Source organism: Pteropus alecto, unplaced genomic scaffold, assembly GCF_000325575.1.
Source record: "Pteropus alecto unplaced genomic scaffold, ASM32557v1 scaffold24, whole genome shotgun sequence".
NCBI lineage: Eukaryota > Metazoa > Chordata > Mammalia > Chiroptera > Pteropodidae > Pteropus > Pteropus alecto.
The window spans coordinates 1,153,626-1,176,614 of NW_006439192.1; the positions used below are offsets into that span (position 1 = coordinate 1,153,626).

Below are 22,989 nucleotides of genomic sequence, written 5' to 3' on the forward strand. Positions count from 1 at the left end.
CGAACACAGAGGTAAAAAGCACAAAAAAAACACACGAGCCGCAATCAGGTGGCCCAGCGCCCTCCTTCCCCTCTCTCTCTCCCTCTCTCTCCCTCTCTCTCCCTCCTCTCTCTCTGCGTGCACGTGTGTGCACACGTATGTGTGTGTTTCCTGAAAACTTTAGAAAAGACAGGTGAGTGGAACTTATCTTAGCTGTCTCCTTACTCTAGTTACTTGTAGGCTAGTTCTCATCTATAGCTGTTTGTCACATTCAAGTAGACATGGTAGTGTCCTGCATGGCAATGTTCCTAATTTTATCCTGTCTTCCAGGGAATACATACTTAGAGCTTTGATTAAAGGCAGTTTGGTTGCTACATAGTATAGCTACAGGGAAGGTATGGCTGTTTTATCATGGTTCTTGCCGATTCCTTGACAGTTGTTAATCACAGAAATCAAACTATTATAGCTTCCATTTACTAAGAGCCTATATGATTTGCAAAAAAAGTGGCCATTTGATATAGTTCAAATTAATTTTATGTATTTTAAATATGCAGAAGCTGAGACCCAGATTTTCATAAGTACACAGTTGTCTGACTTAAAAGCTTATGCTTCTTCAATAAGCCACTAAGACTTACCCAGCTAAGCAATAAAAAATCCAAACCTAGAAACCAGTTCTGCTGCTATCAATTATCTATCGATTATTCAATCAATTATCAACAGTTTACAAGATATAAGATGTTTTGTTTCTATAAATCTCAAAGAGTTAATAACAACCAGTATTTTTTTTCATATTTGACAGGTTCTATGAAATAGATTATATATCATGTACTATAAATTTAATAACCTTGTTTCTGAGTTTGAAGTAAGCAGCATTTAGTGGCCCCTACAGCTTGTAATATTCCCTGTGCACTGCTCAAGGGAGTAAGATGTAGCCAATGAGCATGCCTCCCAGTGCCCTTCACCAAAGTCTTTGTAAGGCACCATCAGGAAACAGTGATTAGGGTCGTAGGAATGGGAATGGAGATAGATGGTTTAAATCTGAACACTGAAGCCTAATTTTCACCTCTCAAGAGAGGAAGCAAGTGTGGCACTGGCTTTTATTTTTATTGTTAAAGTAACATGTACTTGAAAGGAATTTAAACTATAAAACTGTACCCTGGGAAAGAGGAAGATCTGGCTCTCCCAGTCCTGCTCCCGACTTGTAACCATTTAACCTTTGGTATTTCTCTTTCCTGATTTTTTTTTTTCTATTCCAGAAAACTCTGGATCAGAGAACTGTAGTGGTAGAAGGAACTTAAGGAATCCTCAGGTCCAGTTTTCACATTTTGCAGGAAATGAGAGGTCCTAAGAGATTAAATGGGGTCACAGTTATGGTAGCAGAATTGGAGCTAAACTCCAGGCAATGCTTGGGCTTCACTTGAGGGCCTATGCTATTGAACAAAATCAATAGCCCTGTTCTGTTCTAGATAAAACTTGACTGTGAAAAGCAAAAATTGAACAACTGAAGTTCAGATTGACTTTGGAATTCATTTTCAAGATTGAGGTTTATGCCATCTCAAGTAGAAAAGTTTCTTTTTATTATTCCTCCCTTATGATCTTAGATCAGCTTCTTTGCAAACTGAAATGGTATTATACCTCTTTTTTGAGCCACTAGCTCCTACAGGGTTTTTTTTTTTGGTTTTTTTTTTTACTCTGATTATAAGCAAAACTACTGGCAGAAATTGAACTATTGAAGCCCCCAACTAGTATATCAGTAACCATTATTCATTCTCCATGTGAGAGCCCCTGGTTTTAGGTGGGATTTCCACATGACAGGAAAATGTAGCTGACCTCTATGTTCCTCTCAGAAACATATCAGCAGATTCCCCTCCCACCCTCTCTCAGCCCAAGCACCTTCTTCGGTGATACTTAAATTTGTGAAAATAAAAAATAACTCTTCATAACAACATTGGGAACTTCTACTATAAAATGATGCAAATAACATTATATGGCTGTGCAATACTTAATGTATCCTGGATCTCTGAGCTCTTGGAAGTGTTTACAGAGCAATATTTATATGGTAGAATGAATACGTATGTGTATTTGTGTGTGTGTGTGTATATAGTCTTATTAACTTACACATATTTTGAATAAAATGTTAGTATTTTCTATAGGAGTATCACAGTTTAAAAATGTAATTTTCATAATTGACTATATATAATTTGTACAGTAGAATTTAGTCACATTACCACTGATTACACCTGGAAGGTCACAGAAATAAATGTAACTGTTTTTCTGTTTGTTTTAAAGTACAAAGTAGTAAACTTCCTAAATGTATAGCATAGGAGAAGATCCTCACAACTCTGAAGTAACTAGATTTAGTAATTAGAGGCTGGGAATCTTGACACAGGGAATAACATTTTGGTTATCTTTGAGCAGATACAAATAGTTCTCATGGCCCTTAGGACTTTTGACACAGCCATAGGATTCTAAAAAGAGGAAACCTGATAAAAAAAATCTAAAGTGACTACATGGCTCACCCCTAGGTTATTTGAGGCTGTTTCTTCAGTTTCAGTTGGCAGTTCATTTGACTGTTCTTTTGAATAAAAATAATGAAGTTGAGGCTCTTTCTTTGAGTTTCCTGGTCTGAGCCTTCAACATGGATATTTGAAACCTGTCATTAGAAAGTTCCTCATATATCAGGCCATTACTATGTGTAAAGCTGATGAAAGCTGCCTTTGATCTGTTCATTTGCTTATGTTTCTTCAATAAGAGGTAGTTTTCTTACAAGCAGCCAGTTCAGATTCTTGTCAAAGGTGTTAGACCTTAACACTCAAAGTTTCCTCTTAGCAGAGACTCACCTGATTAGTGATATTGAATAAAACTCTTTTCAACGCAGTAAGTTACATAAATACAGAATTTTATTTTAATTATGAATAGTCATATATTTAATCGAATATTTATTTCCTTTATTTTCCCCTTTAGGTATCTTATAGGAAAGACTTTGAACTTTACTTTTTTGCCATCTGAAAAAAAATGAATTACCTGTGCTATTTAGACTCTGATGTGTTTGGGCTATCTCCCCTCATACCTAGAGAAATTGGGTAGTACCATTTTTCTCTAGTGTGGTGTAAGGGAAGGAGAGTTTCATATCCTCCTTTACTCTTCATAAGGAAATGCAGCCTGAGAGTGATTCCACATTCCAGGCAGTTCAGAGAATTCTGAACCATAAGCTGAGCTTAGTCCCAAGTGAGGCTAATAGTTTTCCAAGTACCAGAATTTACATTAATTTAAATAGTCAGTATGGATATAAATGTCCTATAGCATCATTGTCTGTTATTTTTCAAATTACTAACACTATAAATAAGGTAAATCACTCCGACATAAACATGTTTATTAGGTCTTACTGAGTACATTAGGCTAGGCAATATAGGACTATTTACAGAAGAAAACAATACATTTTCTTCCCTAGTCATACATGATAAATTCCATGGTGCATATTCAGTGCTATGAGGGAGAAGGATTTAATCTACTTGGAGAGTTGGTATTAGGAATAATAAAAGAGCAATTGGACATGAGGAGTGTCTTCTTAAAGAAGCTAAGCTTGAAGAGGAAAGGGAATTTTTAAAATTTTTTTTAAAGAATGTAAATGGGTGATACATATAGTATGTTTTCCTTAAAGGAAATAGAATTCTGTACTCTCTAATGTTTGGCAAATTTTAAAGAACTCATTAATGGAGTAATCCATACTGGAGTTGTACTTAATGCAATCTACTTTAAGCAAATGCTACAAAAAATTAAATACATTAGAAGTCATTTATATTGTTTTTATTAGCATATTTCATTTTCATTGTGTCATTTGTAACTTTCATCTTGTTTCTTTATTTTTTAGACCTGGAATGGCCAAATATCAGGGTGAAGTTCAAAGTTTGAAACTGGATGATGATTCAGTCATAGAAGGAATAAGTGACCAAGTACTTGTGGCAGTTGTGGTCAGTTTCGCTTTGATTGCTACCCTGGTATATGCACTTTTCAGGTGAGACTAAAGGATGAAAGAATTGCAATAATATATATTCCAAGGGCCACTAACTTTCTGACTGCTTCTAGTAATGTTTAATATTTAATATGAAAAACAGATAATAGATCTCAGTGATTGTACACATTTACTAAGCCATTTTATTTTCCACCAGGCCCTAAATGCTACCATACATTTTTCCTCACATCAACTGTCTTATCAGATAAAATTTTAACTTATACACATTTTGAATAAAATGTTAGTATTTCCTATAGGAGTATCACAGTTTAAAAATGTAATTTTCATAATTGAATCCATCAACTTGTAGGTGATATAGTAAGTACAAAATATTTTCAGTGTTTAAATGGGAAAACTGAATCAAAAAAAGCCTTGGACAGTAAAGGGAATTTAGATTAGAATGAAAATTAGTGTTATAGAATCATAGAAAGATCTTAAATGACTCAGATGTCTATATACCAATATACAGAGACTAAGTAATAAACTAGAAATTTAAGTGATAAGACATGGAGATAAATAAAATTTTACATATATATATATATATATATATATAAAATTGAAAACAAAATAGGCAAAAAGTATAAAATAGAAAAATATTAATTCCAGAAATTGCAGATTAGTCCATTTTCTGTAAAAATTACAGAAAGGATTATGAAGCAGAATATGAACACTTAGAAAAAATGGTAATTAATTTACTCTTTTACCTCTGCATGGTAATTTCTTATTAGGATAATATTATCTTTATTTCAGTAGAGTATTTTAAACAGTACCTGGTGATACACTTGTGGACATAATGGGGAAATGATAGCTAGATGATAGCAGATTTAAATGAATTCATAACTAGTTGACAAGTTGTTCCCAGGATTACTGACATGTTTTATGTAAACAAAAAAAGGAGGACACTGAATTGTTTCAGGGCTCTATTCTACTCATTTCTAGTAGCAACTTGGTTGAAAAAGGCAAAAGAAGAATGCTTATTAAATTGTCAGTTGAGAAGGATAGCTAATATATTGGTACAACAGAATCAAGATTCAAAAATGGGTCATCCCATACATCTAGGGTCTTTGACAATGGTGCCAAGACCTTTCAGTGTAGAAAGAGTTCAACAGATGATGTTGGGACACCTGGATAGCTGTGTGCAAAAGAGTGAAATTGAACTCATACCTCATTATATGCAAAAATTAACTCAAAATGGGTCAAAGATCTAACTGTATCAGTTAAAGCTATCAAACTCTTATAAGAAAATATAGTAGTAAATCATCAGGATTCTTAGTTATGATGCCAGAAGCGTGAACAACAAAAGAAAAAAATAGATAAATTGGATTTCATCAAAATTAACAACTATCATGCTTCAAAGAACATCACCAAGGTGAAAAGACAACCCACAGAATGGAAGAAAATATTTCAAATCATATATCTGATAAGACTCTTATATCTGAATATATAAAGAACTCAAAGCTCAAAAAGACAAATAACTTAATTAATAAATAGGCAAAGAATCTGAATAGACATTCCTCCAAAGAATATATGTCAATGGACAGTAAGCACGAGAACAATGCTTGATAGCATTAGTCATCAGGGAAATGCAGATCAAAACCACAGTGAGATACAACTTTGCACCACTAGGATGGGTAGAATCAAAAAGTCAGATAATAACAATTGTTGAGGATGTGGAAAAATAAGAACCCTCATACACTGCTGGTAGGAATTTCAAAATGATACAGCTGCTTTGGGAAACTGTCAGTTCCTCAAATGATTAAAAATCGAGTAACAATTTCACACTTAGCAATTTCACCCCTAGCAATTTCACCCCTGGGTATATATACTCATGAGAAATGAAAACATATTTCCACACAAAAACTTATACAGGAATGTTTATAGCAGTATTATTCGTAATATTCAAAAAGTAAAAACAACCTAAATATCCAACAGATGAATGGGTCAACAAAATGTGTATATCTAATGAATATTATTCAGCTATAAAAAGGAATGACATACTAATACATGCTACACCACGGATGAAACTTGAAAACATTATGTTAAGTGAATAAACCAGACACAAAAGGCCACATATGAGTCTGTTCACCTGTGTCCACAACAGGAAAATCTATAGAGATAGAAAGTAGATGGTGGTTGCTTAGGACTAGAGTGGAAGATGGGGGTATAACGAGTGATAGCTAAAGGGTATAGGGTTTATTTCTGAGGTGATGAAAATGTTTTAAAATCAACTGTAGTTGATTAATTATATCTTAATTGTTTGAAAAATGGCTCAAATGAGGCAAATAAAAAAGTGTTCTTTACCTATAAGAATGGGATGCAGATATAAATTTATTGTCTTGTGAAAATATTCATGATAAATTGAGAATTTTTAAGTGAAAGACACATCATAAAACCGTAAGTCAATTATCCATTTTATTAAAAAATTATTTTTATAAGATTAATTTTATTTTAAAATATTTTTATTTTCCCTTATTTGTTTTTACTAATTTATTTACTATGGATACTTACTACTTGCATAATAAAAGTTTTTTCCTACAAATATGAAGCACAAACTAAAAGTTTCTATTTAATAAGGCAATTATATATTGTAGATACTAAAAAAAAATAATGTTAGGCTGCATTAATCAGAATAATCAGATAAAGGTCACATTTTTATTATATTCAGTTTGAGTTAAGAATTTTAATCTGGAAAACATTCAAGGTAGGTTATCAGAATGGGTAAAGCTATGGAAACATAAAAATGCTTGAAGGAACTGGGGATATCTAGCTTAGGGAAAAAGACTAGGACATAAAAGCTGTTTTTAAATATGAGGGCTTGTTTTTTTTTTAATAATAAGGTTTATTCTGTGTAGCTTCATAGACAGAACCAGGGTGTAAAGGAAAAACCTAAGATTTTTCCTTCCTGAGTAGGGAAGAACTTGGTTCTTCACTTGGTTCTTCCCTACTGTATTTGCCTTTTATGTGACTACTTTTACAGAGAACACTTCTCTTCTGGTCACCAAATGTGTGGAGGTTTTTTCCGCACACAAAGCAGTTCTCCACAGCACCAGCTGGGTGTCCTATAATTTAACTCAATTCTGACATCTTCCTGTGAAGGGCTTAGTCCCACAAGACTGATCCCCACCCCACTTCAGATGCCAATCACAAATAATAGGTCCCCAGGTTACCCACAACTTCTTTTTTGGTTATAATTCAGAGGTTCCCGTGATGTCCACAGGTTCAATTAATATGCTAGAGTGACTCACAGAACTCAAAGAAACACCTGTTTGCCAATTTATTTAAGGATATGATAAAGAATACAGACAGACAACCGAATGAACAGATACATAGGACAAAGTCTGGGAGAGTTGCAAATGCAGGAGCGTCTACACCCTCCTGGGGTACGTCACTCTCCTGGTATGTAGATGTGTTCCCCAACCTGGTATGTAGATGTGCTCTCACTATTGAAATTTTATGGAGGCTTCCTCACGTAGGTGTGCATGATCAATTATTAACTATGTTTTTAAGCCCTTTCCCCTATCTAGAGAATGGGGGTCTGGGATGGAACTGAAAATTTCAAGCTTCTAATCATAACTTGCTCTTTCTGGTGACTAGCTCTCACCCAAAAGCCATCCAAGAGCCCACCCAGAGTTGCCTCATTACAACAAAAGACATTCTTATCACCCAGAAAATTACAAGTGTTTCAGCAGCCCTGTGTCAGGAATATTAGAACAAAAGATGCTCCTAGTGGTCTTATCTCATAGGAAATTAGAAGGGTTTCAGGAACTCTGTGCTAGGAACCAGAGGCAGAGACTAGTATGTATTATTTTCTATTATCTCACACAAGGCCAAGAGGTGAAGATAAATAATGAGATTTTTGGCTGAACCTAAGACGAAACTTTTAAAATTATGTAAGGTGTTCCCCATTACTTTGGCATTGTCTTGAATTTGACATGATTGAGTGGGAGATCAGTTTAAGTTTCTTCCCAGTTCTTCAGATTCAAATTCAATTGGCAGTCGTAATCTTGTTACTTCATCTAAAGTAATCATTCAGTGAGCTAGGCAAGGGGTGGCATTTTAAAAGTCAGACAAACCTTTTGTTTCTTTACTATAATTTATAATTTTTTTATATATTGTGATAAAATATACATAACATAAAATGTACCATTTTGAGTGTACAATTCAGTGGCATTAAGTATATTCACAATGTTGTGTAACCAACACCACTGTCTATTTCCAGAACTTTCTCATCATTACAAACACATTCTACCAATTAAATAATAACTCCCCATTTTCCCTCCCCAGCTCCTGGTAACCTTTATTTTACCTTCTGTCTCAATGAATTAGGCTGTTGTATGTACCTCATAAAGTAGAATACTACAATTTTTGTCCATTTGTGTCTGATTTCACTTAGCATAACGCACTTGAGGTCAAAATTTATGAGAATTTCATTCCTTTTTATGACAATAATTTTCCATTGTATGTATATACCATATTTTATCTATTCATCTGTCGATGGATATTTTGATTGTTCCTACCTTTGGGCTATTACGAATGATGGTGCCATGATATTGGTGTGTAGGTATCTCTTTGAGTCCCTGCTTTCATTTGGGATTGTTGCATCATATGGTGATTATATGTATAACTTTTTGAGGAACCTCTATCTGTTTTTCATAGCAGCTGCCCCATTTGTATTCCCACAATAATGCACAAGGGTTCCAATTTCTCTCCATCCTTGCCAATACTTGCTACTTTGTTTTTTTGATAATAGTCATCCTAATATGTGTGAAGTGTATCTCATTATGGTTTTGATTTGCATTTCACTAGTGACTAATAATGTTGAACTTAGAATAAGCCATATATTTACTGGCTATTTGTATGTCTTCTTTGGAGAAATGTCTAGTCAAGTCCTTCGCCAAAAGCTAACATACCACTAATATCTTAACGTTAAAAATGTAAATCTAACCCCCACCCTAACAACCTAACCACCACTTCTAATTTTCAATACTCATATGTCTTATCCCATCCTCTTATATCAATGTCAATAACTTCTTGCCTTTGGTTCTCCATTTTAATTGTTAAGATACTAGTAGTATCTTGGCTTTTCTACATTATATAATTTTATTTTTTGTTTTTCTCTGTCCCCCTCCCCTCAAAGGTAAAAAGTTGAGACAAGGACCTAATTAAATATGGAAAAGTGTTCAAGTGCATAATATAGAATTATGTAGCTGCTTATTTTGAAAGAATTTTACAAAGAATTAAATATGTTAATTGTTCATTATTTGTGCGTCTACAATTACATTAAATCCCCAAGGTACTAGGCCACTGGATTTCATCATTTGTCAGTTAAAACTGACCTGAGCCAATAATTGGTGATATCAGAATAGCCTGGAGTGTTCAGTCCTAGAATTGGAGTACAATTGTATGCCATCATTTACATTTATTACGTTATCAGTAGTTCTAGGTTGAAAACCATAAAGAAAACCAATTCATCTGATAATATTTTATATATTCAGAGTTTATTATATTTTATTCAACAGAAATGCACATCAAAACATTCACCCAGAAAACCAAGAACTAGTAAGGGTGCTTCGGGAACAACTTCAAACAGAACAGGTATTGTTTATGTAAATATGTGCATTTATGTAAGGAGTAGATGGTATTACTCCCCTTGCATATGAAATTGTGATGAAACAATAAATTACTTTTTGGAAACATGGGCTTCTTCCTGCTTTAAATTACATTAAATTATTTTGATTATATATCTTCGGATTAGGCAAATGAATCTTAATCTATTTAGATGGTTTCATATGTTGTTTTTTTAAATTTGCTTTAAAAACGGCAGTTTTTCTATTATTTAAATGTAAGGAAATAATCACTGTCTAATTGGCTGTAATGAAATGACCAAAAAGGGTGGCTTTTTCTGTTCTTTTTCTTCAAGATCAAAGTTAACTAGTTAGGACAAGAAGAAAATTTCACCTCTGCCCCTTCTTTACTTTTAACCAGATGGACTCTCTAACAACCAGAAATGTAATATATTTTATGAAGGCTGGATTAAGTAGGATATTGTATACCTTCATGCAGAGATAGCTGACATCAAAAAACAAAAATTAAAAATTTATTTCCTATCCACCAATCAAACTTTAATTCCAAAGAGAGTTTCATAACTTATCTATTTACCAAATACTTACAGAAAATCTACCATATGCCAGACAGTGTTCTAGGCATTGGGAATTCAACTATAAACTCAGCAGACAAGAATTCCTACTTCATAGAACTTGAATTCATTGATGCAAAAATAGCTTAAGCATATTAGTAGTACTCTATTCCAGAGCTATCGTTATCAATAATTCATGCTGGGATAGTGTTTAATAATTTACAGAATGATTTCACATACAACTATTATTTGATCTTCAAACATGATAAGTAAGGCAACTATTATCCAATTTAACATATTAGATCACTAAGATTTGCTTAAATTCACACTAAGATTACATGAATAAATCTAGATAAACAGGAGTCCGAGCTTGAGGGGGATCTTCCAGGTTTTTTTGTACCTCGCAATTTCTCAGAAATAGCATACAGCTCTAGTAGGAATAAAGCTAGCGAGAGTCTATGTGGCATCCTATATGGTAGCCACTCACATGTGGTTATTTACTTTTAAATGAACTAAAATTAAAATTTTAGTACTTTAGTCACACTAGCCACATTTCACGTATTCAGTAGCCACATGTGACAACCATATTGGATAGCATAAATAAAATTTTCATTATTGCATAAAGTTCTGTTGGACAGCACTGGTAATTGTTTTTTTTGGTCAATTAATTTTCAAAGAAGAATAATGAAGAGAAAGGTAGAGAGAGGAACATTAAGTGCTATGTTTTTCTTTTCTGCACCATTAAAAATGACAAAATAGACTCTAACATCAAGCTGTGACCTTGGCTTACAGAACATTCTAGTATTTTAGGACTGTTTTTAGGACACAGGGGATTTTAGTTATAGTTTATTAATTTTAGATAACAAAAAGCTTTCATTTAGTTTACAATTAAGGACAGCTCATATTTAATGAATGTTTTACTTTTTATTTTGGTAATTTGATGTTTTTAATGTGATCTACTTTGTTTATGATGTATGCTAGGTGCCATAAAAACAGGTGTTGATAAATATTTTAAAAGATATACATTATGTACTAGTACTAGATAATTTTCTAGTTCCTGGGGTACCAACTACAATGAGTCCTACAAATAAAGTCCTTGTCTTCATAGCACTCATATTCTAGTGAGTTTTTTGATATCTGGATTCTTCTTGCACTGATGATTCTATTAAACATTCCTATTATAATCACATCAGTGATGTAACTGAGAAACATTAAAATTTACTAATCTGACTATGTGAAGGATTAAATTCAAGTTACCAGTTACCAGTGGTCTTATATTTTTCTGCTTCCAAAATGACCAAATATTCTTCTCTGAAGGTTTAATTCTGGTCTCTTGTGAGATATAGCATACATGCAACACTTGTCAGGAATGTATAAATGAAAAAGATGTTAAAAATGAAAAAAAGCTAATACTTGGGAAACAGTTTGACATTTCTTACTCTTCACCTTATGCATTAGCTCAGCTTTGTGTTACTCAAAAAAATTACTCATTCTAATAGACTAAAAGAGAAACTCCTGAGTTAATCTAGGTTTTTATCTTTAAATTGCGTTGAGGAATGAAGATAGAGACCATGCAGTTTATAAATAAAACAACAATTTAGCCTCATAACTTTATCTAACTTATAAGACCTTAATCTATTGCATATCTAAAATTTGATGAAGATGACACAGTATTGACTGTATTCTTAAATATAATTTAACATAAAGGTAATTTTGAAAAGTTGATGTGTGTCATGTGTAAATACGTACATTTTTTTTTATCAGGATGCACCTGCCGCTGCTCGGCAGCAGTTCTACGCTGACATGTACTGCCCAATTTGTTTAACATGTGACATTTCTGTCTGTGTTCAGTTACAAATTCAGTTTGTCCAGTTTTACTTTCCCTGTGGAAACAAACTGTGGACATCTCTTTTGTGGTAAGCAGACAATGCTGAACTTGGTGAAAGTGACTATTCAGACCAAGACCCATATTTGTACACAGGCTGGATTCCTAATTTTCTCTTCATCACATTTTGTATTTCATGAGTAGGGTAGATTGCTCCTGATATCCTGCTGTACTTATTAGCCACTTTTAGTTAGTGTCGGTGGGTTCAAAGATTTAAAAAACTAGTTATTCAACTTTTCAATAAACAGAAATGTGTTTCTTTGAATAGTAATTCAAGTATGTTAATACCATGAGGGACTTACTAAATCCCTCATTGTTCACCACTTTTTAGTAGTTTCATTTATTATTCATCCTTCCCCAGGCAGGAGGGTTCTTCTCTCAAGGACCCCGCTGCCCAAGACCTTTCTTTAGCTCTACTAACTCTGTTTTACTCTGAGTCAGTACAGAAGTTCTTAGCCTCTCTTTCTTCGTGATCTCGGGGAGTCGGTGATGGAGAATGGGAAATCTAGAGCATACAGTGGGACAAGAAGGGAATGTTGAATTCATACTTACTTAATATTAGTAAGGGAGTGCATTTTTCCTGACTATCCAGAAATATATAGAGAATAATGAGATATCATATAGTCATTGCTTATTATGGTCATATGAGATTAGGGAGCGTCAGTTATTACATGATACTTAACATACTTCATCTCATCTAACACCACAAAACCAAGGCTTGGAGATGTTAAGAAGTTTTACAAAGAGTACCAGCTGTTAAGGTACAGAGCCAGGTTTTAAACCTAGGCCTAACTTCAAACCCTATGCTCAATTCTATTGTGATTAGTGGCTTATATAACTACTCTCTATTTAAGATTTATCCAATCACTAGACCTATTTTTTAAAATTTATTATGGTAGCATTAACAAAATCTAGGCCTATTTTTTATTGGTAGTATTTCTTTCTGTTTGAACAGCTGTATTCAAAATTAGGTTTTCATTGCTCCCAAACTACGCAATATACATATAAAGACTGATTTAAAATGTAGCATACAGTGATCCTATAAATTGCTTTCTCCCCTTTGTATTTTTTGTCTAAAATTCATTATATGGAATTCTTAGGTATAAAGTGTAACTATTTATGATACTGGTGATGACATACTCATTTGAAATCCATACTATGCAATGCAAGGTTTTCTATACCTTTAGTAAGTAGTCACCAGCCCCATTATTGCCTCATCCATTAATTTCAACCTCTTTCCTAAGATTTTTGCCTAAGTAGCTAACAAATTATAAAACACTGATTTCAGTGTCTCTTTAATTATCTGTTGTAAATGCTAATGAGCTGCAAAATAATGAAAGATCAGACAAGGAGAATTAAATGGCCATCAGAGAAAGCAGATACTTTCCTCCCCTCTCAAATATCTGGTAGATATTCTTAATCAATTGGACACTCTTTTTCTGAGTCTTGATATGGCCTCAACCATCCTCTAACACAGTACTCCAGGCAAGTGTTTTGAATCAGTGAGGTTTGGCAGGCAAGATGAACTCTTATTTGCCAACCTGGGTTTAAGTAATTCACTGAGTAGATAACCCAGTCAATTGAAAGATGGCTCTATTGTGTTCTTGGTTTTACCTTTGGGTCTGAGGTAATAGGGTAGATTGCTTCTGATATCCTGCTCTACTTATTAGACACTTTTATTTACTGTCTGTAGGTTCAGAGGTTAAAAAAACTAGTTATTTAACTCAATAAAAATTATTTGAATAATAGTTCAAGTATATTGATACCCTGTATAACAAGAGCACTTTAGCTTGGTTCCTATATATGGAACTAGTTCTGTTCCTTTATAGTGAGTTAAGAGTAATGCAGTAACAGACTTCACTTTACTTACATTTGTAGCCTTGTTATTTTAATTCCCCAACAGTCTTATAACGTCTTAGTCCCATTTCACAAATAAACGGATTTACAGAGATTGTGACCCAGATTAAAGTCATTGAGTCATCTCTCCCACAATCCTATTTAGGTGCATCTCTCTTTTAAAGAGGGAGAAAGTTGAAGAAAAGGGAAAATATCAAATATATCATAGCAGATATGTATGAACTGAAGTGTTTGATTTGCTGGACCATAGTTTGTCAGTGCTGGCAAGTGGCCATTATACAATTTGCAGAACAAGGACACCAACACCCAAATTTGTGGAAAAGAGATGTGGGGTTAAATAAATTAATAGATGTCAAAAAATATTGACCTTTTGGGTGAAAAGGTAGTAGATAAACCTAAGGTTTCATTACAGATGGTAATAATAATACTAACAAATTTAGAAGGTTTGCTTTTGTATAGTTTCTATATGAAATTAGATTGCTCAAAGTACTTAATAGTATCTAACACCACACGCTGAGAGTAGGAAAAAAATGTCAGATAAAGATTGTTTAGCTTTTATATTTATCTTTAAATTGTTGAACCAGTTTTTCTCCATAGTCACTGTAATGTCCAATCTGGACAGTCTTTACTGAGCCTACTGCTTGCTTACCAGTCTCCTCATATACCATTTATTTCTGTATCCTGCATTTGCCCTTGCTATTCATAAAACCTGGAACATCTTCCCTCTTATTTCTGCCTATTTAAATCTTTGCTATCCTACAAAGTTCAGTTGAAACCCTATCTCTACAAGTTTCTCTCAAACATCCCAGAGAGTTCTCTCTGTACTCCTTTTGTATTTAAAGTTAATATTACACAGTTCAAGACTTAACTACCTTCTGATTGATTTAAGTATGTCACCTTGGCTCTCCTCACTTTGATTGTCATTGCTTGTTCTGAATTCTGGAAAATTAGTTGATCTGGGAGAATCAGAATAAGGAACACAGGAAGCTAAGCCAAGTTGCTAAGATAAGAGTAGGAATACAGAGAAAATCCTGGAGATAGAAGAGAAACAGGAAGCACTGAGTTCAGATTCACGGTGGGACCTGGATGGTCTGAGAAACCGGTGTCCTGCACAGAAGAAAATGAAGTGGCCTCTTAAACATCAGACAGTATTTAAAAATATTCCTTCTTCATTTGTTATTGGTCTATAATTTAGTGCTTCTACACTTACCTCACCCACCACTTTCTGAGGTCTTCCTTTAGGCTGTGTTTAGCTGTTTTGCTGCTCACAAACACCTGCAAGCAAAAGAATCAAACCCATACAGTATAAAAGTTGATTCAATTATTGAACTGAATTATAAACTTTCTTAGGGCAGAGAACATGTAATCTTTGTATTACTGTTATTGAAAAATAACTTGGCTTTATAAACTCATAAAAAAATAGAAGTTGTTTTTTTTTTGTAACATACATATCAAATTTGGAACAGAAAATCTAGGCCTTGTTGGTGACTTGTTGGTGACTTGTTGGTGTCATATATAAAATGATGTTTAATTACTGTTTTATTTTACATAGGAAATGCAATATTTTCTAGTAAGCCTCATAGCACTGAAGCAAATGATGCATGCTTGCTTTTAATTGTACAAGAATGTCTGTATCTTACCTGATAGTTTTTTAATGGCTGGGAATTATTGAAATTGCCTGAAGAGTGTGTTGGATGAAGTAAAAAAATATTTTAAAATAAGGTAATACTGTTAAAATATTTCAAATATTTTAAATTTTATCAGGATATATGGACTTTAAGACATCATTATTAATGTTTTTTTCCCATTAGGTACCTGCATTATTGCATACTGGCGATATGGTTCATGGCTTGGGGCAATCAGTTGTCCAATCTGTAGACAAACGGTAATGTTTGTATCCAGAAAACATCATTTATGCTAGTTCACTTTGTAAATTTTTATAGCTTCTATATCTAGCTTTTGAATTATTTTGGTATTTTTAGCCAAACTGCCATTATCCAAAGCTTCTTTGATGTTACTCCATTATTTTTTAATGTCTTAATGTTGCCCCCGAAAGGGAATTCTCTTTGAAATCCTTGAGTTGTAGTAGAAAAAAATGGTAAATGAATTCTCTCCCAAATCCTAGTCAGTCTTTGTTTAATACCAGCAAAGGAATAACTAAATTAGCCCATCAGGCTTAAGTAAATTCCCTTACATATACTTCTTTTGAAAAAATTGTTTTTCTTTCTTAACTTATTTTAATCTCCAGTAAGGTCCAGATAATTTTAAATGAAGATTGATAATTTTTAAAAATGCCTCTTTTGGAAACATAACCGCACTGAATTATCCAGAAGAGATGTGACCATTATAGTTAGAAGAGAAGCTATCTCAGGAGGGAGGCAGTATGTTTTTATAAACATATACTGAAGACTAAAATGTCAGCACAGATGAGATTGCCAAATTTTCTGTTTCTTTGACAAACTAGAAAAAGCAATATACTGAAAAATCTGAGAAAATGAAGTTCTTAGTTTTTTAATTAGTAAATATAGCAAAATAGGACAATCTATCAGTTGTGCATAGTTTTTTTACTTCCCTAATAGTTATTTTCCATGTAAAATAAAAATATATACCTTTCTAATAATGAATTATGAACATGTAAAAGGACAGCATCTCCTTAGGAAGTCTTCTAGTGTGCAAAATAAAGTCCTAAAAAGGTAAATTTCCAAGTAAAGATGTCAAATTCAATGCAAGTATTTACTTTTGCTCTCTCTTGCAACCCCACTAAAACAATAATAAAGGATATTTTATAAAGACACAAAACCACAGAGACCAAAAAATAAAACAAAATGATAGAAATGTCAACAATTTTTCAAAACTTATTTGTAAAATATAACAGACATACAGAAAAGCACACAAACAAAGAAGTACAGCTCATTGAATTATCCCAAAGCAACACTTGAGTAATCACCACTCAGATGAAGAAACAAACTGGCCAACAGCCCCAGAACCCCTTCCTCTCCTAGATGTAAATACTATTTCAATTTTATGATAAGCATTTGATTTTCTTTATAGTTTTACTATCTTAGCATGTACTCCTAAGATTATTGTTTAGTTTCGTCTGATTTTGGACTTTATATAAATAAAACTATATGGTATATATTGTTAAATGTATATACACATACATACATAATATATTTCAGACTTTGTTCTAGCTATCCACTGCCCTCCGTCACCGCCTTCCTTTTTTTGGTATAGAGAAGGAAGTTTGGGGCTTTTTCTTCTTCTTACTTCTACATTTCCAAAATCTGCCTCTTTTACATTTGACTATCACATGGTCAGAGGGAAAATCTATTTTTTTTGTACTGTGTCTCTGGATGATTTTATATGTGACACAAGGCAGTCAATACTGAAACTTATTTGCCAGTACCACTTCTCATCATCTTTAGCTATCTGCCAGCAACACTGAGACCAGGCCCTAGGCTTTGCATTAAAGAATAAGTTCTACCACCTGTGACTTTTCATAGGGTATATATAAATTAGCAAGTAGTATCCTTTGGACCACCCATAAATTGGCCAGAGGCTACGAGAGTGGAGATAAAGTTGTTTTGATATAATAGCTTTTGGTTTCCTAACTATAGAGTAATTCATCCTGGAGGCAAGACAAGTGGCAGATACCTTCTCTACCTCCTGTTTCACTGGAAATAATAATGCATAGGCTGCTGCCTCTGGCTGGAACACACCACTTCTCTCCCTGAAAGCATACACTAACAAACCAATGGCCCTACCTGTGTTTCAAGGGCTAGCTTAAGTTTAAAACTTTCTAGACACCCCAGGGAGAAGTCTTCACTTTCAAGCATCATTATAACATCTACCAGAGGCCTTAGAACAGGCTGTTGAACAAGCCTGTCTCCCTTTCTATCTTAGGGATTGTAATTACCAACAGGTAAGGCCGTGTCTTAATTTTTTTATGTATCAAGCACTTAACACAGTGCCTTGCCAGCAGCAGGTGCACAGTGAATGGTTATTGAAAGAATACATTTTTATTAATGAATTTATGAAGAAATAACTGTACCTGCTGTTCCTACTACCTACTGCTGTTAGTCACTCCTTTGTTTAGCTGTTTGGAAGAACATCTGAGCAGTGAGAAGCCCTAGTTTTACAGCTGAACAGAAGGATATAAACAACAGCTAGATGGTTTAAACCTAAATCTGTCACTGCTCCTTCCCATTTTTATCCCGTTGTACAGTGGCCAGTTCTGTAGGGGTTTTTCATGGTACTATCATTTTCAGTTTACTCAAGTGTGGTCATGGGACATTTGTGTATCCTTACCTCTACCATGGAGGAAAAAGGGTTTAAATGTATTATGTTATATAACAGTATCAAGAATTACCTTTTTTGATTATAGGAGGGATAGGTGATTGAGAGCTGGTCCCTACAATAAATGTATCTCCGTAATATGGTTGGTAGCATTCAAAGACATTTCAAATACCAGTAAGGATAAGGAATCATGATTTTAATTAAGAAAGAAATCTCTTATTTTTCTCTTTGAACATGATAGGTAAATATTTGTATATGTCACTTTGCTCCTGAATGTTTTCTTATTATTCTTGTATCTTCAAATATCTGTTAGCCCAAACAGAGAACTACTGACTTCTTCCCTGGTGTGGATTGGAAAATATTTTATAGGAGTTCAAATTACATTTTGCGTTGGATTTTATTGTAAGGCAACAGTAACTTACTTTAAAGAAATGATGAAATATAAATTCAGAAGCTTTTCTCATTTTGTCGAACAACACAAAATGAAAAAAATTAATGCTGCAGAAAAGTGTAACAGTTTTTTTCTATAATATACAGGTAACTTTACTGCTACCAGTATTCGGTGAAAATGACCAGTCTCAGGATGCTGTACGATTACATCAAGATATTAATGATTATAACCGGAGATTCTCAGGGCAGCCCAGATCTGTAAGTAATGTGATAGCAGGTACTAAGTTAGAGTATAATAATACTTCTCTTCGATAAAGTGACATTTACTAACAAATATTTTTTGACCATAAAAAATTTCATTGTTTATGTGTGTTGGGTAAAGTTTTTACCTTCATCTTTGTTGTCATTCACTGAGTTAAAGCTTTACCAAGGACTACAGTTTTTTTGTCTTAAAAAAAAAAAAAAGGCATTATAAAAGTCTTTTGTGAAAGAGATACCAGCAAAAAAACAATAAGAAAAATTGGAGGGAAATGTAAAATTATCAACTCCTATGTGGTTCTAAAGTAGGGTTTGTTTTATAAGAAATGTACAACTAAGAACTTCTGAAGAGAGTTTTACAATAGTGTTTTACTCTACCTGGCCCATTTGAAATGTTCCCTTAAGTAACCCTAGGATTCGTTTGTTGTTGTCATTGTTGTTGTTGTTGTTGTTGTATAGCATCTTAGCTATTCAAAAGCATTCTAGTTTTAAAGAACATTAATTCTACAATTGACCCATCCCCTAAAAAAAGGCATGATAGATTAAAAATTCACATTTTACTCTCATTCTAGTTTTCTCAAAATTGAACAAAGAATTCTAGAAGTATGTGTATGATTGAATATGTATTTCAAACACCAGAATATACTAAGTACAAATTTAGTATACGGAAAGCCACACCTCTCCTCCGAGCTCTAGACTATATATCCAACTGCTTAGCTTACATCTCCACTTGGATGTTCCATAGGCAACTCAAACTTAATATGTATATTATTAAACTGATTGCCTTCTGAACTCACTTAACTCTTTTTTCAGTCTTACTGAATTCAGTTTTGATTTCTTCCTCTTCATCATTCCTCTAAGCTGATCTATAAATAAGTAGTATCATTTCTTTTCTCTTATGGATATCCTGTCATTTTTACCTCATAAAAATGTCCTATGTTTGTATCTATCATGTTGGTTGAGGTCACCATCATCACTTGCTTAGGCAACTGCTGTGGCCTCTTCACTTTCACTTTTTTCTCTGTACAGCAGCCTGAGTGATATTTTGAAAGGCCATGATACTTTTGTGTTTTAAAACTTGCAAGTTTTTGGAATAATGTTCCAACTCCTTTCTGTGCATGACCTGGTTCCTCTCTCCCTCCCTCACCATACTTCAACTATACTGACCTCCTTTCAGCTCTCAGAATATGCTCCAGGTCTTTCCACCTTAATGCCTTCACACGTGCCCTTGCTTCTGGAATGTTTGTCCCTCTGCTCTTCCCATGCCTGACTTCTTATCTTTTAGGTAGTTCTTAAATAGACCTTTCTCAGATAAGCTTTCTCTGACAACTAAGTTGTTTTCTAGTATTGCCCTCTACATTTCCTTCTTAGCATTTGTCACAAACAGTACTCAAATCCTGTTCATTGTCTTTCTCTCAGTAAACTAAAAGCTTCATAAGAGCAAGGATTGTTTATTTAGTCACTACTATATTCTCATTGCTAAATTCAGTGTCTGGAATACAGTAGGTCCTTAATATTTTGTTGAATAAAGTAATAAATTATCCTTAAGATAAGAATTGATACTGGTACTCCCAGCTAAGAATGTAAGCTATGGAAACGCTTCAGTATTAAACAACTGTGTACTCTTCTACTCCCTTGCTCATAGTCCTTATTCTGTGATGTTGTGTACATTTGAAAGTATACATTTTCACCTGTTGTAGATAATGGGTAAAGTTTTTAGGTGTTTAAGCAATAGGAAAAACTTAATCAAATCATTGTTGTCCTCCATAGTTATCTGGGAGCCTCTTCTGCTGTTTTTGATCCAGCAAGACATTTAACTTTTTGATATTTTACCTCATTCAAAGTTATGTAATAAGACTGTCATTAATATACAAACATTTCTTAATAACCCATTTCATATTTGTCTAATTATTACAGGTTTTGTATAAATAATACCATATGTGTTCTGATAAAGGACAGAAAAGTATTCAAAAGACATACTGGCTGGTCATTAGAATATTTTATTATTATTTTTTTTTTAGGTGAGGCAATCCTTGGTTGACCTCATAGATTGCAAGGACCTTGTCAGCTTACAATCCCTTATTTATTTATTTATTTTTTATGCCTACAGCACCTGGTCTTCCTAGGTGGTCTCCCATCCAAGTACTAACCAGGCCCAACCCTGCTTAGCTAACCCTGCTTAGCTTCCGAGATCAGACGGGATCAGGCTTGTTCAGGATGACATGGCCTTAGACTCATTAGAATATTTAATTTACCATGCACCTTGTAAAAGCTCTGTAGCTATTTTACTTTAAATATTAGTTTCTTCGGTGGAGAATAGAAAATTAGCTTAGGAAGTGATCCTAAAAAGACCATTTTTGTTCTTTTATGACCAGTGTTCCAAAAGGAGTTACAAGATTTTATCTGGCGGAGTTTTTAAAACTTTTGTTCTCATCACTTGCTCAAAATTCTTCCCATTTTTGTCTCCATCTCCCTCTCAATTTATTTGGCACTTGTTAAACAAATACATGCCTACAGTTGGATTTATGATATTTACAGATTATTAAAAATAGCTGAACCGTGGGCAGTGGAATGACCACAGTAAGTGATTTACTTCCTCTGGTCAGTTTCTTTCACATCTACCAACCCGAGAAATGAGATAATAAAAGAAGTTATGTTGAGGAGTCATGGTAGATCATTACTACACAGGCCCTTATAGATCATGTAGTCAACTAGCTATGACACAGAAAAAATGAGAAGTTGGCACTCAGAGAATAAACTGACTTGCTTAAGGTCAGACAAATATATATTGGTACTCTTTTTTTTTAACAGCTTTATGTAGACTTAATTTACACGCCATAAGTGCGCCTGTTTAAAGTATACAATTCAGTGATTTATAGTATATTTGTAAAGTAAATAATCTAATTATAATTAGATTTTAGAATATTTTCATCTTCCCCAAAGCTTTAGCAGTCCCTTCCCATTCTCCCCAGTTCTTGACAGCCACTAATCTTTGTCTCTATAGATTTGGCTATTCTGGATATGTCATCATTTCATTTGAATGGGATCATACAATATATGGCCTTTTGTCTCTGGTTTATTTCGCTTAGGATGTTTTCAAGGTTCATCCATGTTGTAGCATATCACAGTACTTCACTGCTTTTCTTGTTGCTTTTTATTTTTTAGTTACAGTTGGCATACAGTATTATATTAGTTTCAGGTGTGCAACATAGTAATTAGATACTTATATAACTTACAGTCATCACCCTAGTAAGTTTAATACCCATCTGACACCGTACATAGTTATTACAATATCATTGATTATATTCCCTATGCTTGTACTTCATTGCCTTTTATGGACAAATAATGTATCACATTTTGTTTATCCATTCATCAGTTGATGGACATTTCAATTGTTTCCACTTTTTGACTATTATGAATAATGTTGCCATTAACATTCGAGTACCAATTTTTGTGTGGACATGTCTTCATTCCTCTTGGGTATATGCTTCATTGTGGAATTGCTGGATATTATGATAACACAATGTTTAACATTTTGAAGAACTGCCAAACTGTTTTCAAAAGGGGTCTACATTCCCACCAGCAGTATTTGAGGATTCCAATTTCTCCACATGCTTCAGTTTTTAAAAATTTATGTAATTTGTTCAATTTTAGCTGTGAAAATTATGCTCACTTATGTAAAAATCTAGTGATTGATGTGTTTCTGTAAACATTCAGAAATTTAATCATTTTCAGAAAGGTAGAGTGGCATTTTAAAAATCTTTATGGCAGTAATCTGCTTAAACTCAAGCTAAGCAGAATAAACATCCTAAAAAGGAATCAGTTTCATTGCTATTCTTAGACTGTTGAAGTTAATGTATCATTAATGTATACTACTTACATATTGTCCAGCAATTTATAAAGGTCTTTTATATACAGTATCTCTTTTAGTTCTTAAAAGTCCTCATGGCACATAAATACTCAGTTAGTTGTTGACTTGTCTCTAGTAGGTTAAACAACTTTCCCCAAGGTCACCTAGCTAATAAGTGATTGTGAATTCGAGCCTAGATCTGTGACTTTAAAGCTGAGACTTGAGCATAAGCCTCAGACTCTAATCCTATACACTAGGTTCTTCATTTAGTTTATTTTTCTAACTCGAATTAGAGATAACTTGAGTTTTATATTATTATGTCCTGT

The 22,989-nt window shown here is 33.7% G+C and overlaps 1 protein-coding gene and 1 pseudogene across 1 annotated transcript in view; one reads left to right on the top strand and one right to left on the bottom strand.

The window, feature by feature from the left end:
- Positions 1 to 22,989, top strand: part of RNF170 (ring finger protein 170) — a 28,197-nt gene that overhangs the window by 2,107 nt on the left and 3,101 nt on the right. Inside the window, exons 2-7 of the mRNA XM_006916260.3 lie at positions 3,851 to 3,994; positions 9,511 to 9,586; positions 11,892 to 11,946; positions 11,990 to 12,043; positions 15,681 to 15,754; positions 18,703 to 18,813. Coding sequence (XP_006916322.1) covers positions 3,851 to 3,994; positions 9,511 to 9,586; positions 11,892 to 11,946; positions 11,990 to 12,043; positions 15,681 to 15,754; positions 18,703 to 18,813 — 514 coding nt within the window. The remainder of the gene's footprint in view (positions 1 to 3,850; positions 3,995 to 9,510; positions 9,587 to 11,891; positions 11,947 to 11,989; positions 12,044 to 15,680; positions 15,755 to 18,702; positions 18,814 to 22,989) is intronic.
- On the bottom strand, positions 20,915 to 21,047 carry LOC112483375 (annotated as a pseudogene).